The sequence below is a fragment of the Bubalus bubalis genome, chromosome 7, assembly GCF_019923935.1.
Source record: "Bubalus bubalis isolate 160015118507 breed Murrah chromosome 7, NDDB_SH_1, whole genome shotgun sequence".
NCBI classification, from domain to species: Eukaryota; Metazoa; Chordata; class Mammalia; order Artiodactyla; family Bovidae; genus Bubalus; species Bubalus bubalis.
In genome coordinates this window covers 110,590,068-110,606,677 of record NC_059163.1, presented here as the reverse complement: position 1 = coordinate 110,606,677, position 16,610 = coordinate 110,590,068, and the positions used below count along the sequence as shown (strand labels likewise).

Here is a 16,610-nt window from a genome sequence, read left to right as displayed (position 1 = left end):
CAAGCATAACACAACGCATGGGGCCAATCCGGGAAATAAATGTCCCAGCCTTCCTTTCTCTTCTCCCTGCCACCCATCTGCAGCCAGCACATGGCACAGGGGCTGTGGTACCCATCTGTCCAGGTCAGCCTCCAAGTGCACAGAGCAGGATGAGTCAGGGTGAAGAGCACAGGAGAGATAACCAGCACAACTAAAAACATCCAGGATCGCTTCATTGTTAAAGTGACTCAGGTACTTACCCATTAAAGCTCCCATCAGATGTTTCAGGAAAATGGATACTCCAGAATGGAAGGCTTCCTGTGTCTTGATTTGGGTGGCAAAGATAGAAACAAGTTCTTGACTTAGCAACTGGTCTTTGGCAATTTCAAATCCTTAATTGAGAGTTGTATCAGTTTTCCATTGCTATGTAACAAGTTACCAGAGACTCAGCAACTTAAAACACTATATACTTGTTATCTTAACAATTTCTGTTGTTGTGCTGGTGCTTGGTTATTCATTCCTGTCCGATTCTTTGCAACCCTACAGGACTGTAGCCCACCAGGCTCTTCCACCAGTGGAATTTTTCAGGCAAGAATTCTGGAGTGGGGTGCCATTCCTTCCTCCAGGGGATCTTCCTGACCCAGGGATCGAACCCGCATATCTTGCCTCTCTTACATTGGCAGGTGGATTCTTTACCACTGCGCCACTTTCACAAGTACAGGTCCAGCATGTCTGGACTCTCTTCCAGGTCCTGCCGCCTGAAATCAAGGTGTTGGTCTGGGCTGCAATTTTCACCTGAGTTTAGGAGTCCTCTGCCAAGCTCATTGGCTGTTGGCAGAATTCATTTCCTTGTGGCTGTAGGGCTGAGTTGCTGTTTTTACTTCTCCTAGTCAGATGGCAAGGAGACTCCCAGCCCCTCGAAGGTGTCCCAATTCCTTGCCACTTGGCCTCCTCTCTACCAGCCAAATGGGATACTTGTTTTCCCCCAGGCCAGACAGAATGTGTCTCCTTGACTTCTGGTACCAGCTGAAAAAAATACTATCTTTTAAAGGACTCACATGATTTGGTCTGGCCCATGCAGATAATCTTTCTATTTTAAGGTCAGCTGACCTGGGACTTTAATTACAAAATCACCCCCACAGCTGTGCTTGACTGAATAACTGAGGGAAGATATGTGCTTATCAGAGGCAGGGAATCTCCAGGGCCCTCTTAGAATTCTGCCTACCTCAGTGCATCTGGTGGAGAAGGCAATGGCAACCCACTCCAGTACTCTTGCCTGGAAAATCCCATGGGCGGAGGAGCCTGGTAGGCTGCAGTCCATGGGGTCGCGAAGAGTTGGACGCGACTGAGCGACTTCACTTTCATTTTTCACTTTCATGCATTGGAGAAGGAAATGGCAACCCACTCCAGTGTTCTTGCTTGGAGAATCCTAGGGACGGGGGAGCCTGGTGGGCTGCCGTCTATGGGGTCGCACAGAGTCGGACACGACTGAAGCGACTTAGCAGCAGCACCAGCAGCAGCAGCAGCAGCAGCAGTGGGTCTGGATAAGTGGAAGAGGAATCACCTGGGACCCTGCCTCCACGACCCATGCAAAGTCTGATGTCGATGATTTCTAAAATCTGGGGTAGATCTGGAGCCTCTGGACTAGTGGCAGTTGCAAATGCAATTGTTTTCAGGGGCCAAGCAGGTAGCAGGGCTCAGTCACATGAACTTCCAGTATTTTCTGTCCACACAAAGCTTTCCATCAGGTGGCAAGGTCATCATTAGTGACATCATCTGTTTCAGCTTTGGGGACCCTCCCCGATTCAGCAGGCACAGTTCATTCAAATTGCAAATGCAGTCTCAATGCAAATTTTAAATGCCCAGTCTCATGGAATAATCATTTTTCTGTTTACAACCGGAAGTTCCCTCCTTATCAGCCTCACAGACCCAGCGAAGAAGGGGGTTGTGATTTGGCTTTTTGTTTCTACACCCCTTAAAGATTCTATTTCTGCCAGATAATCTGGATGAAGACCAGGGAGAGATAGGAACAAAGGGGATCTGGAAAGTTCATACTTGGCTGAGTGTTGCACTCTCTGGCAAGGGCTTATTTGAACCTACACTGGTGGGCATTCTGCGGATTCTTTTAAGAGTTCTCCCCGTGCCCCTGCCTCCCTTACATGCAAACGTGCTGTTTCCGGGTGCATGCACACACACACACTGATTCTCTCTCCTTCCCTCCCATGCACACATCTCCAGGGTTCTCCAACTTGCAGATTTTTTTTTTTTTTTTTTAATACAGGTGAAGCACTCTCTTCCTTCTCTTGCATGTAAAGCTCCTAACTCAGCCCTTGTATATCTGGAAGGTCTCCTCCAACAGCGTTCAGCTGTGAGAGGTAGAGATTTGTTAGTGGAGTCGAGCATATTTTCACACGTCCATGATGCTTGCTTGTGCAGTTTGATGAATCTCTGTGTTGTATTCATCTTTTTGTCACTGGTTTGTAGGTGTTCTTCCTATTTTTCTAGATTCCAATATTTTGTCAGTTATATCACCTCTCTTAATTTGCATATAGAATCTTTTTTTATCATATCTAAGTTTCAAATATTCATGTAAAGTTACCAATTGTTTCTCCTCTTTGCTCCTTTTTTGAATTAATTATTTAATTAATTCAGTTTTTATATGAATTAGCATTAATTTTTAATATTTTAATTAGTATTTAATTAAATATTTTAATTAGCATTTAACTTCATATTTTAGTAATAATTGGCTTTATAACTTTATAATTAGTACTATAATTTAGTAATATAATTAGGTAATATTTTAATTAGCATTTAACTTTATATTTTAAAAATCATATTTGATGTGACAAAGTTAAACTAATCAAAATCTTTTACCAATTCTTAAGGATCTGATAACTCTAAACATTGGAATAGTGTTACCCTTATGTTTTGAACAAAAAGGGAAATATGCTTAAAGTGACAATTTAGGTATGTCATAGTCATATTTAAACCAGTCTTAGTGCTTTTCTAGATTTATTAAAAAGTTTACTAAATAGAAGACAGTGGCAAAATGCCAGCCTTTTTATAATCTAGTGGTAAAGTTCAAGCAAAGAATACAAAACTCAAAGGAGTAGCCAGAGGAACTAACATTTGTTCTCCCTGTGTCATTTAATCCTCATAATTTTGCAAAGTAAGTATTGTTATCTCCATTTCACAGGTGAGCTCACTGAAGCTCAAAATGATTAAGTGACTGGGCCAAGAAATTTCGTTTTAAAGCTGAAATTTGAACCCAGGATTCTTTGGTTCTAAGCCTGGGTAATTACCATGATATCTTTTTGAACATCCATTTCAAGTATCCAACCCTGAAAAAATGTGCAATTTTATGCAATACTTCCCAAGGTGGAGATATATGTAGAAGTGCCCAGCAGAATATTTAGCCCTTGATCATTACTCTTTGTATTGACTTTAGGAAAAAAGAACACAGAAAATAACCAAATACTTTCACCCTTTTAAGAAGTCTTACCTTGCTTCTAAACATTTAGAATATCTTTGACAGTGACATTCTGCTTAGGTCTTTTTTTTCTTGTTTTGAATGACAAGCCAAGGTCCTTGTGTAGTTTGATTGAGAGGTGTCAAGTGGGAATAAAAAAAAAAAGGCGTAGGAAAATATCATCCCTGGGAAGCCCGTACTCCCACCAGAAATTTCTTTGAGCACTTGCAGCTTCCATCCTGATAATATGAGTTTCTACTATATTAGTCCTGTATGATATTTTTAGAAAAACTGGCTATAGGACATTAAGATGATTCAAAGAGTCTAAAGAATTTAGAACTCTGTAACTTAGCTTACTGATAGTCTAGAATGGTGTTAAGGGAAATTAAACAATATTGGTATTCATGAGTTCGTTAAGAATATGTGTTAGACTTAAAGAGTTCCTATATGGTTTACAAAAGGTGTACTCTTTACAAGAAATAAGTATTTTGAATTCAGTCAGTCCAGTGAAGCCAGCTTATGCTAAGGCTGTTTTGTGTTTACTATGTAAGATTAAAGATGTGGGTGTGTGAGAACAGTTGGCTGTAAATGCACCTAATGATAGGAATGCCTGCTGGTGGCACATAAACAGCTACAGGCATAAGATAAAACATCTCAGCCCTCCTGAGGATCCTTGCATCATCTAACTTCTCCACAAATAGCATTTATATCTTTGGAAATGTATGAAGTTTCATTTGCCAAAATGAATGTCTCGGTGTTCAAGAGTTAGATAATGGCAGCCCCAGGACATCATTTTAGGCTGGAATAGTGTGTATTTATACATACAGTCATTGGATGGAGAGCAAGGCCCTTGGAAGTTTTGAAACAATCACTGTTTAAGGTTCATGGAAAGTTCACGAAATCATTTTTTAAGATTGAAAGAAAGTGAAAGTGCTAGTCGTGTCTGACACTTTGTGACTCCATGGACTGTGGCCTGCCAGGCTCCTCTGTCCATGGGATTCTCCAGGCAAGAATACTGGAGTGGTTGCCATTCCCTTCTCCAGGGGATCTTCCGGACCCAGGGATCAAACCTGGGTCTCCCACATTGCAGGTAGGTTCTTTCTCATCTGAGCCTTGGAGTTCATAAATGTTTTATCTATCCAACTCAGCAGTTCTTCAATGAATTGAACACAGATTCAAGGAGGCAAAAAGGGATCTAACTATGGTGTTAGTTTTATTCACGGTTAAACTGGATTTAAGGCCATGGCTGGGTTTTCTGTCTCCTTCTGGGAACGTAAACTGCAGGATGCTGATTTATTTACCAAGGAGCGGGCAGAAAAGCTGAAACCCCACAGCAACGCACCTGGTGGCCACGGGCAGAGGCACGAGACAATATAAGCTTGAATATAGGTTTCTATGCTTCCATAAGAGTAGGTGTACCCTGCACCCTACCTCCTCCTATATTTCCATGAACATCAACCTCTCATCACCTCTCACTGAGCAAAAGTTCATACATGGACAGCCACATGGACACGTACACACATACCACTGTGCCATGCTGAGCAGGAAAAACCACTGTTTCGGATGAGCTGAAGGCATGGGATTTCTATTTTAATTAATGGAATTGATACTTTCAGTGTAAATACTTTCAGCTTCACTGCAGAATTGTGTCACACTGAAAATCAGTTGATTCTAAACATCCTAGGGCTAAGGAACAACTTTGCCAGCAATGGCAGAAGCAATAATAACAAAATACAAAGACTGTATCTCTTAATCTATATTACGTTTATTATGGAAAGTGAAAAAAAGCAACAAAATCATATTTGACATTTTTTAAGGATAAAACTAAGTCATCAGTTGAATTTCATTCATTCATCCATTCAAAACTCAAATCCAAAATGAGGGTGGATGTGTAGGTAATTTCAAAATCTTGATCTATCCTCATGTAAATCATAATATTCCATCTTTTTTCCTAGGTAATGAAATTTTATTGATAGGTCAATTTACAGAGGATGGGGACTTTCTTAAATAAGCAATTTAATGACCTTTGTCTATAGGCATCATGAAAAGACATAACTTTAGATTCATAAATGGAATTTCACTTTATTACTGTTTCTTCAGTGATTTAACATCATACTACACTTTTGGTCTTTCTCCACTGAGTACACACATAAATGATTCTTATATTGACATCTATAATTTTTCTGGTTGGCACTTAAATTAATACATGACTTCCAAAATAATTACATAAACTTAAATTTATCTTTTAAGCAACAGTAAATATTGACATCAAGATTTCATGTATGCTTTTCTAACATCCATTTTTGGTGGTTAAAAAACACAGCTAGGTGTAGTTGTAATTGTAGTGTTTTTATGGTGTTTAACCTTTTTTAATCTAAGATATAAAGATGGCACATTCAGTCTTTAAAATATGAGTACCTATGAAATGGTATAATTGACTTTCTATTGAGAAGTGGTTATATTTGTACTTTGCCATACAGAAGTTTCTGTTGATGGCAATTCTGGTATTTCTTTTCATAACTTCAACCTAATATCCAGCCAACATAATTATTAGTGTCAAAATATCAGGATCAACTCATATTAGGTTTTAAGGACCAGATCAGACTTTTCGATGTCTAATAGAGTACTTCCTTTTTGAAGAAATGAGAGAAACTAAAACAACGATTCACTGACTGGAACTGTGATAAATTGACTACTGTCCAGTACTGACATTTGCTGGCTAATGACTCTAATCTTGTTATCTAGTCCACAGTGTCACCAACTGTCAATAACAGTCATTTATTTGAGTCCATTTTAAGGAAACCCCAATTGCTAACATCCTGTTATTCTACCAGTATCATTTGTAACTTCTAAAAATAAAATCTTTACTCTTTGACTTTTCTTTGGTGTTGCTAAACATTGTTTTGCCAATCTCAAGAGAAGAATGCCTGCAATCATGTTCCACCTTGAGTGATTATATACCCTTTTGAAATCTAGGGATACAGCTCTACAATATAGAGCTTTTCTGAGTGCACATAAACATGCCACCAAACGCACAAAACGAGTCTATGAAGCATAACTGGTTTCCCCCGGTGTTTGTCATTTTCAGATAAAACATTAGGTACTTAAAGAACAGCACTAAACCTTTGAAGCTGCTCAAGTACCTGTCTGTGTCTCAAGTAATATCACCTAGATTTTCGTGACTCAGTGGAGCTGGGCTTTTCTAAGCGCCAAATGTGCTACGAGGGAGTAACACTGTTAAATGAGGAGCATCCAGTCTGATATCAATCCGCGTGAAACCAAACAGTCATGAAAAGATGCAATTTTCAGTTAGTTGTTTTAATTTGTGATCGATTTAAATGTACCAGTATGAATAAAATGCATTTAAGTGTGCATATATATGTGGGTAAGCTATTTACAGTTATGTATACATTTTTATGTGTAGAAAATGAAAATTCACATTGATTAGCCCTTTTGAGGCTTTTGAACAACTGTTTCTCCTTCCTGCTTTCCACTGCTTTGAGAATTTAGATAATTCATACAAGGTATGTACACAATCACACCCATAGTATGTACATCCTAATCACACAACACAGAGAAGATGTGTGAGGAATGTAAATCAACCCAGTGGTCAAAGAACTGACCTTACCTGTGACTAACGGCATGGGGAATTAGCCCTGGCATATTTGGTAGCAGGCCAATCTACTGATGACTGCATTCAGCCTTTGTGACAATTATGTTATCTACTCTGGGAGATGATTAAAGGAAGAAAACAACAGCCCTTTCTGACCTTCAAAAACAAAAGGACAAATTCTGTCACTTAACATACATGCACACTTCTGTTGGTTTTATTCACTTTCGGCCATGTGCCTACCTGATGACAGAACTTGGCCTTAAAATGGGATGCAGCGTTTTTTTTTTCCTACACATAAAAATAGAAAACCAACTGCTCACAGACTGTACATACTTACAAAATGCACTGATGTACCACAACCAGCTACAGGGTAATGCACAATATAGTGTTTACATGATAGTACAGCAGAGATAAATACATTTAGAAGTTTAGTAATTGTCAGTATATTTCCTTCTTGGGTTTTCAGGCCCCGAAGACCTTTCTCAAATACCTGGGAAAGGTATTTCCAGATGCCCTTAAAAACAAGACTTAGTCTCTCCAACCCTCTAGGGAATAGGGAGTGTGAGAATAATACTGTAATCTCCCAAGTTACCAACATCAGAAATGATGGAAAACATTTTACAAAATAATTTACTCAAAGATGTGGTTAAATAAATGCTACGAAGTCTAAATGGGTAAGCCTCTTCTGCTCATTTCATAGTTTGCTCTATACATAACACAAAAACAATATGAACCATAAAAAAAAGTTTAACTTCTCAAAAGTTTTGCTTAAAAATAATTTGATTTTTAAAGGAACAAAGAGTAATGCTAGCAGCAAGGTCAAAAAGCAAGCTATCCTTTTCACTCCAAAATAAACAGATGGCCTCCCATATCTTAAAAGATCGAGAAAGAAGGTAGTGTTTCTTCCCCACTCAATTCTCTTTAACACACTTAAATCATTAGGGTATTTGTCATCACATCATCACAACTATCATCATGCTGGTCGATCATCAGTACCTTTTTCTAAAGTGTAAAATGCTGCCGCTGCTGCCGCTGCTAAGTCGTTTGAGTCGGAAATACGTGATCTTTACTCCAGCCAGTTGATTTCGAGCTTGAACCCAAAGGAATACTTGGTGAAGAATTAGTATTTAGAAACGCCCATCTACAACATCATATTCTGTAAGGCATTATGTCTGGCCACTTTTGATAAGAGTATTCACGTTTTAGCTATTCCTCATTTGAGAACCCATTTTTTTTCATAGCTAAATCTGGTAATCTTCCAGGCCGAGTTAACTGAATTGCTTTCTTATAGGCTAGTGTCCAGGGAGAGTATGACTATACATTTAACCTTCCATTTCAACCATGTTTCTGGATGAAGCTGTCTTGAATTTTAAGCTAGCAAGACTCCTGGTGATTCCTTTGGTCTTGACTAATGTTAAAACAGAGCTGTTAACCCTAAGATCTAATGTTCACTAGTGCTGTACCTCTTTATGGAGCTCTTACGTAAGTTTTTCCAGCAAGAAAGCAGAAATTATGCCTTTGCTTATTTTATCCCATGGGTTATGGTCAGTCTTCATGGAGCAAACCATAAATATATAATGGTGTGCCCATAATAGATGCACTTGGTGGTATAACTGCCTCTTTTGGCACATTATTGCTTGACTTTAATTTCATTATCAACAGTCTTTATTCTCAGGATGAGTAGCTGAGATATCTGGGTCTTAGAAAAACACACCAAACTTGGCAATAAGACCTTGTTGCACCATTCTGGCCCTCACAGTCATTTCACCAAGGCTTGCCGTTATTCAAATGTCCTTTTGATTATCACCTTGATTTACCTAACAGCCAACAGTAATTTTTCAGGGTTTTTTTGTTTTGTTTGTTTCTATCTACACATATATACCAATGTACTGGATTTACTTTGAGAGAGGTTATTTGGTTGTGGCAAGTGAGTAGTTTAGCTGGTGAATGTTCACAGTTAAAAGTAGCTGTAATGAACTCTGGTAGATGTCTCTGATTTGTGAGACAGAATTTTTCCACTTCAATCCATCTTCATTTATGTCCTTGGTCATTGCAAATCAAGTTTATTTTATTCTGTAGCCAAGGAGAATTCATTTTTTTCCAACAGTAGGGTAAAGTTCATGGAAATCTGTTTCAGTCTTTACAAGACTAATTTTTCCCCTTTTGCAAAAAAATGTCTAAAACTTTGTAGATATCCTTCAGCCCATGTGTCTACACAATGACATTTGTAAATTACTCAGCTGGCTGCAGAATTTCATTAAGAAGGATAAAGTTACAAAGTTGGACAGGAGATCTGGCACGTTACCTGTTATTTGCCAGGTGGCAACAGCTGACCCACCTTTGGAGATTCAACCCAAAGGGCCACACATGGAACCAAGAACATTGCTAACAGAAAAGAAAATGGTCAGATGGGAATATAAAACAGCAAGCACTGAGGCAGAGGAGGGCGAGACTTCTGGTTCACTGTGTAGACAGAACCGGGATAGAGACAAGATGGTCAGTTTATTTATCCAAGATACTGCTGAGTTCACTGCATTATTATCACAAAGGGAAGTTCATAGGCTCCGTTTCTCAAATACCACTTAGGACAAAGCTGGAGAGAGTAAACAGCGTCATCTCCATGGCAGCACTGTAGATGATTAGTAAATCAGACACGTAGAGGCCTACACAAGGCTACAAGTGACATTTGTGATATTCAGTAAACACACACACACATATATATATATGCAAACCTTATCCTAATGTATTGTTTTCCTTTACACTGATTCTTAAAAAGTAGACAAGGGCTGTGGTAAATTATGCGGTACTAGAAATGGACAAATTGTTAAACACTTGCACAATATGTAGGAGGAAGAAAAGACAGTTTCTCACATTTTGGAAGCAAAACAGTAACAAAGAGGATACAACAGAGGCCAAACAATTTACATTAACAACCTATTCATATAGGTCCTCTGTAAACAAATCTTAAAGTCACATCATATCCTAGTCTTCATGTGGTATATACAGATATTTCCCAAATGATAGGAAATCCCAGAGATGAGAGGAAGACTATCAGAATAAGCTAGAACAATAAAAACCTTAATACTCTTAGATACAACCCAAAGCAGTTTTCCTTTTCTGCTTTCTTAAGATGACAAGCTCTTGTTAAGAACTTGGTTCCAAATTCAACCTCTAGGGTATATGGTACACATGCATATTCAGTCCAATTTATTCCAGTTATGATATTTAACCTATAACATGGAGAACACTGATATCCAAAATAATAAATATTCGACCATTCTAAAGATTAAAGATCATCAGAAATCAAATTATATTCAATAGAGCTGACTTGTCAAGGTAGGAAAACACAGTAATATTTTTTTATAAATATTTCATTTTGGATGCAAACAAAAAAGTTTTCTGGTCCACTGTGGCCTAACAAAACGTTTAACGCGTGCCATGGATCCAAAACACAAAGCTTAATTAGGATTTCAGTGTATGTAAAGTAGTTGGTCTGTGGCATCAAGGGTAATACTCCAGAAAGACATAATTAGAAAAACACTGAAGATAAGTAGATACATGACAGTTGAAATGGTCACATTTTTCTTGTAGTCATAAAATAGAAAAATCGGTATTTAAATGAAAAATTTTCACTGGGTAGACATCTTCACATGTTAAACATATGGATGGCCTAAGTCATCTCTTTTTTTCTGCTGGTTTAAAAAATATCTTATACTGATCTACTTAATAAAGTATTTCCTCCATTTATTTCAACAACTAAAATACATTTAAAAGGACCAAAAGATAACTAAAAGAAATAAGGACAAAAACAGCTTTCAACACTGTGTGTGTCATGCAGGTAACAAATAAGCAGAGCAAGTTCAAAGAGTCTGCCATGAAAATTGTTTTGCAACTTCATTTGCTGAGTGAACCTAAGGAATGACAAATGATGTCCTAAATGTGTATGTGTCATAGATCCAAGTGAAAGAGCGTTTTCAAAACAAGGTTTTATCCTGAGACTCTTTGGGGGATCATAATGCAGAAACACCACTGTTTTGAATAGGCTCCTGTCTTATTTATCTATTTGATGAGCTATTTCTGTGACAATTTTTTTCAGGACTTTTCCTTCTATAAGATTCAGTAAGTGAGAAGAAAGCTTTTGTAACATTTTGTGACAATCTTTAGAGTGTGGTAAAGATTGAAAGTAAAAAATTGAAGATTAAGAAGTAAAGGTTAGTTTCAGTCCCCAGAAAAACCAAAGTGACTCTAGCACACTTTAAGTTTTAATTTATTGAATTTTATTAATTTGCTTCTAATGTGTGACAACAATGTCTACAACTCTCTTTGGCCTCTGTTGCCTTTCACTATTTATAAATCACATGGTTACTCCAACCTCATGAAAACTAATATTATTACCAGATGCTAAATTCTTCCTTTTTTCCCATTTTAATGCAGGGACAGCCTGTTCTAGCCAGTTCAGAGCAGAGGGTGACCTGGGCCCACCCATCTGGAGTGGGTACTGTTGACAGCTGCCACTGTGTACAGAGGGTGTTCTCTATGTGTACACAGCACGTGGGAGGGAGCCAGCCAGTGAGCGAGACAGGAGGGAGGTTAAACTCTGGCAAAGGCATCTCCTACAGAAGTGACATGAACACTGCAGCCAATGGGTGTTTAAGGCCCAAAGAGAGAGTTTTAGATGCAATTCATTATTAATAATTTTGGCTGCTAATTTGATGGTAATTTCTACTTAGATAGCCTTCTTAGTAGAGGCCAACTGGTAAGAAACAAACATGTGCTTTATTAAAAAATTCATTGTAAGTTTCAATTCTAACACCTGTAATTGCCATTCTCTGGCTCTGACTCTGAGAATGGCTCTGTGGTCTGCTTATGTACGCTTCATAGACAGTCCAATTACTTTGAAAGAAACTGATGACTATTGACTAATTTATGTCTGATGTAGCTTGTGGTGTTAAAGTTGAAGTATGATATCCTCCTGCAATATGTTCAGAATCTGCAAAAGAGAATCCAAATTTAAAAAAAAATAGAAACTTTGCATTTACCACACAAATGGCCTTTATGAATCTCTGGAGAGATAGTATACAGCTGGACAATTCTTTCCTGGCTCATCAGGGCAGTGAGTTTAGAGAAAACAGCCAACGCCCCTTCATCACTAACAGTGATTCTCTAAATGCAAGGTGGAAACCAACAACCTCCAGGGCTCACTCCTCTCTTCCCCACTAGCCCCACTCAAGCCACTGTTGGTCACCCAGCCAGTGCCCTGCACAACACTCATGGGCCCCAAGGACACGCTTTCATTATGGAGACAGGTGAGGGCTCAGCTCAAACAGGTGCCTATATTCTCAAGGACTAAGCTCACCCAAAGCTTAGTTTTAGTAAAGGCAGCTTTACTAAAGCTGTTTTAGTAAATGATGTTTTAGTAAAGGCAGCTTCTTCTAATGGGTTGGAAGGATGAGATATGATGGTATTTCTCTTAAAATTAATAGGCTTGAAGAAATTACCTTTTACCACAGATTAGTCTTAAGCAATTAGATGATATTAGTCTGTATACAAAAGCAGCATGGGAGCTCATTTCTATTTGACTACATTTTCTATTAGAAGCTACTGAACCAAATCAAAACAAAAATACAAACTGCATCCTGTTTACAGGAGCCACAATTAAACCTGTTGTTTTTGTTACTCAGGAGACTTTCCTTTTTTCAACATAAGAAAAGGAGTGTTGGGTAATTGGCTATTTATAATTCCTTACCAGAACCTTAACATTCTCAGCAGAATGTTATTGGAGACAGCTGAACAACATAAAACTCAGTATTATCAATAATATGATAATTCTCTTCAAGAATTCAGCCACATGTATTTCCTCTTGGGCAAGGAAATATGAATTTAATCTAAGCACAATCACAGAGATGACCCTTGTCCTTAGTGTAGGAAAATGTATATACATAAATTCATGTTTTATGTGGGCAGTATTCAAATGGTTTGCTAACTTTTTTCCTAATATAACTTTCTTATGTTTATTAACAGGTATAACAAGGTTTATAAAAAGGATTATATGCAGATGTTTACAAATATTATTTCATATTTGGCATTTTATGCATGTAAGTACTTTATTTATATCCTCTAGCCGAGGAATGAGTCAAATTTGTTTCCATTTTTTTTTCCATGATATTTCTCATCACCTACTTAAATTTTGTGTGGTATCAGCATTCTTATTGCATTGGACTACAAAGTATAACTGTATTTGCTAACAGTGTCTTTGCTACTTTTAATATAAAGCAGGGGTTTTAATGGAAATACCATAGTGTGATAAATTGAGGCAGTAATATAAAATGACACATGTGTAATGAGCATGTTATTCTAAAAACATCATATTAAAAAAAAGTGTTATTTCCTCTTAATTAAGGTTGTAAACCTTCAGCGAAGCTTACTTCTTCACTTCCTTTCAAATTGAAACAACATTTTTTATTTATGGAGCCCCGAACAAAGGACCCAGCAATTCTTAGTAGCAATTTCTGTGAGTTAATACTTTCTCTTCCTGGTCCCTCAGAAAAAAAATTAAGTAAGCTCTGACAGACAGATGGACACCTCTGAAGCTTGTAGCAGTATCCAAGGGCTTCTGGACATGTTCCTTTTCAATCTAACACAGAAGAAGGAGCAGGACGAATGCAGCAGGTGGGGCGTCGAAAGTTCTGCAGCATGGACTGGAAAACACTGTGCTGCCTGCCTTTGAGCTTTTTATTAGAAGAAGTATCTGAGGAGATGGACCTCCGGCTCTGGCCGCTTTGAGCTTTGATTAACTTCTCGTGTTCTCTGATTTGTCTTTGTAAATGGTTCTGTATGGCAATGCCCAGGGACTCCGGGTCCAGGGAAGCGCCATACACCTCCCAGGTCATGCCCTGCTCGTCCCACACCACGTCCCGGACACGCTTGGACTGTTTCAACTGGAGCTTGGAGTCGGCACTCAGCTGCTTCTTCTTCTCTCCTGGAGTGAGTCCCACCTGGGCGGCAGCAGCTGTCACGTTTAACTTCTGCTCCTTGAGGAACTCGCTGACCCGGCTGGCCCGGCGGGGGCTGGCTTTGACGGAGCGAGAAGGGGTCCTTTTACCAGAACCAGGACTAGAGTCCCCAATGGCATCCGACGGCAGGCTTAGGCTGGCAGCTGTCTTGGTCTGTCTGTTTTCTTCCCCGGTGCCCTCCTGGCTCCTTCTAACTGGGGAGGGTGTAGGGCTGGCACCTGATGCCACGCCTCCACTTTCTTGAGATTTAGGATTGAGCAGTAGGCTTTTGGCCTCTGCCCTTGCCCTCACCTCCAGGATATCGATGCCAGGAGATTCTTGTTCTTTCATTATCTGAGGAGACACAAGCTTCTTCTCTCTTGCATCCCCTTGGTTCGTGAGATCCAAGCTCCTGGACTGGTCGGCTCTGCTGGCAGGGCCACAGGAGTCGGAGAGTTTGCAGTCGGGGTCTGGTTTGTGGCCACTGGTGGTTGCCACTGCAAACTCAGATGGCTTCGTTTCACATTTCCCTAATCCATGACCTGTTTCAACTTGACGTCCTGCGCTAAGAGAAATCTGGTCACTGGGGCTAGCTTTCAGGGAGGTAGAAGTAGTACCCGAAAGCTGTCTAAAGGTAAGCTCTTGCCCCGCTAGGGTCATTCCTGCTGATTTCCTGTCTTGTTTACACGTCTCCTGAGCATCACTGGATGACACGTTGATGGCTGAGGTTTTAAGGACGTCCCCCGGTAGGCTCCCTGATTTATTTTCTCCTTGGAAAGCTGCAGAAACAGCTGTAGCTGTCTGGATGTGCACCGCTGGCATGAGGTCACGGCACTGACCCGCCTCCCGGGGGTCTAGGGTGTTGTTCTCAGACAGCTCCAACGTGTGGTTCGCGCTGCCGTGGCAAATGACACGCAGCTGTTCTTGTTCGAACCGCTCTGGAGCAGGGGGTTCCTTTAAGAATGCAGCGAGGATGCTGGGGCTGGTGGATGCCGATCTGCTCTCGACACTCGCCACTGCCTGCACCTCGGCATCTTGCTGAGCCCTGGGCGGGGTTTTCTTGATCTCATTTTCAGCTTGGCTGGTCATCGTACTTGCTTCTTTAAACCTTGACACTTGAGGCTGTGCTGCCAGCGGCACCTTCTCTGGATCTGGAGGAAACATGGATCCGTTGCTAGGGAGGTGGGATGGTTGAGGAATCACCGAAGTCATGGCCTGGGTGTCTGAGGTGGCGGCAGGGGGTGGTTTGTTCCCCGAACATCCATCTTCTCCTGTTGGAGAGCCACAGGACCTTGTCTGGGAAGTGCAAACAGCTTGCTGCCTTTCTGCTTCGGGTCCACCTACAGTAGCGGAAGTAGGACTGAATGACCTGGCTGCTGTATCTTCAGTTTGCACCATTCCCCGCATTGTTTCTTGAGAAGGAAAATCACAGGGCACTTGATCTTTGCCACAGATGACCACCACCGGACAACTTGACTTCTCAGGTTGCCCTCCATCTGCAGTTCTCTGTGATTTCACCAGGGTATCTTCAGGCCCTGATTGGGGGCTGGCATGGGGCTGGTTGCCTGGGACAACCGGGTGGATGTGCTGATTGGCTGGCATTGTAAATGTTGCACGTATTAGATCCTTGCCTGCTGCAGAACACAGGGCTGGTGCTATGGACTCTCTGCCCCCTGACAGCTGAGTATTGCCAGGAGAGTTGAGTGTGGGAGATGCCTTCCCCACCTCACTGACAATGTCAGGAGAGGACATGGCTGCCTGCGTGGGCACATGCTCACCGGCCTGCATCAGGGCCTTGGCAGCTGTTCTGGGGCTGAGGTCTGGCTCTGCAGGAGTGCTGGAAAGGCCATTGGTGTTCTCACTCAGGACTTCTGGTCGAGGCTGGGGCGAGGCAACCTGCACCTCTCCCAGGCCCTCTTCTTCTCCAGAAGCTGCAATCAGGGATGTTTTGGCTGATCTCAGAGGGTCAGGTACAGTCCCCATGGAATCTCTCTCCGGGAAAAACCTTGGAGCTCGCACCTGGACAGCGCTCCTTTAGGGAAGCAGCCGAAGCTCAAAGTGAAGATGCAATCAGGGGTGATTCCTCTGAAGGACCAATCTGTGAATCAAGGAAACAGTACCATTAATACAGTACAGTATCTGAGGGTTGAAACTATACCAATTTGTCACTTGTATAGGATCTCACAAGCACATGAAATCTTTTCTTTCCATAACTGTTGATATAAATGCAGATCTTGGGAAGAAAGATTATGGAAAAATTAATTATACAAGTATTATCTTGATATGTTAGTTTCTGCTTCATCCCATTGCTGTCTAGAAAATAGGCTTTTAACATATTAATACTTACATATGCACTTACTAACAACTTCAAGTCATTTGTGTAATCTGATTTACCAGATATCAGAAAATCCTATAAAGCAACTGTAATCAAATGAATAAGTATTAAAATAAGATATAAGCCCAAACAGATATGTAGACTAGATTATCTTGAAATAGATCCAGATATAAAATAAGGATTTAATATATGACAAAAGAGGCATTTCGATCTAGTGACAAA

At 40.2% G+C, this 16,610-nt stretch overlaps 1 protein-coding gene and 1 long non-coding RNA gene across 4 annotated transcripts in view; both read right to left on the bottom strand.

Moving 5' to 3' along the window:
• LOC123334536 overlaps positions 1–1,061 on the bottom strand; it is an 89,677-nt gene extending 88,616 nt beyond the window's left edge. The window contains exon 1 of the long non-coding RNA XR_006552550.1: positions 240–1,061. This is a non-coding gene — a long non-coding RNA (uncharacterized LOC123334536). The remainder of the gene's footprint in view (positions 1–239) is intronic.
• Positions 1,062–5,193: 4,132 nt separating this feature from the next.
• Positions 5,194–16,610, bottom strand: part of GPRIN3 (GPRIN family member 3) — a 76,978-nt gene continuing 65,561 nt past the window's right edge. For all 3 annotated transcript variants that reach the window (XM_044946242.2, XM_025290412.3, XM_006053650.4), the window contains one exon: positions 5,194–16,151. In XM_044946242.2, coding sequence (XP_044802177.2) covers positions 13,691–16,036 — 2,346 coding nt within the window. In that variant the 5' untranslated portion in view covers positions 16,037–16,151 and the 3' untranslated portion in view covers positions 5,194–13,690. The remainder of the gene's footprint in view (positions 16,152–16,610) is intronic.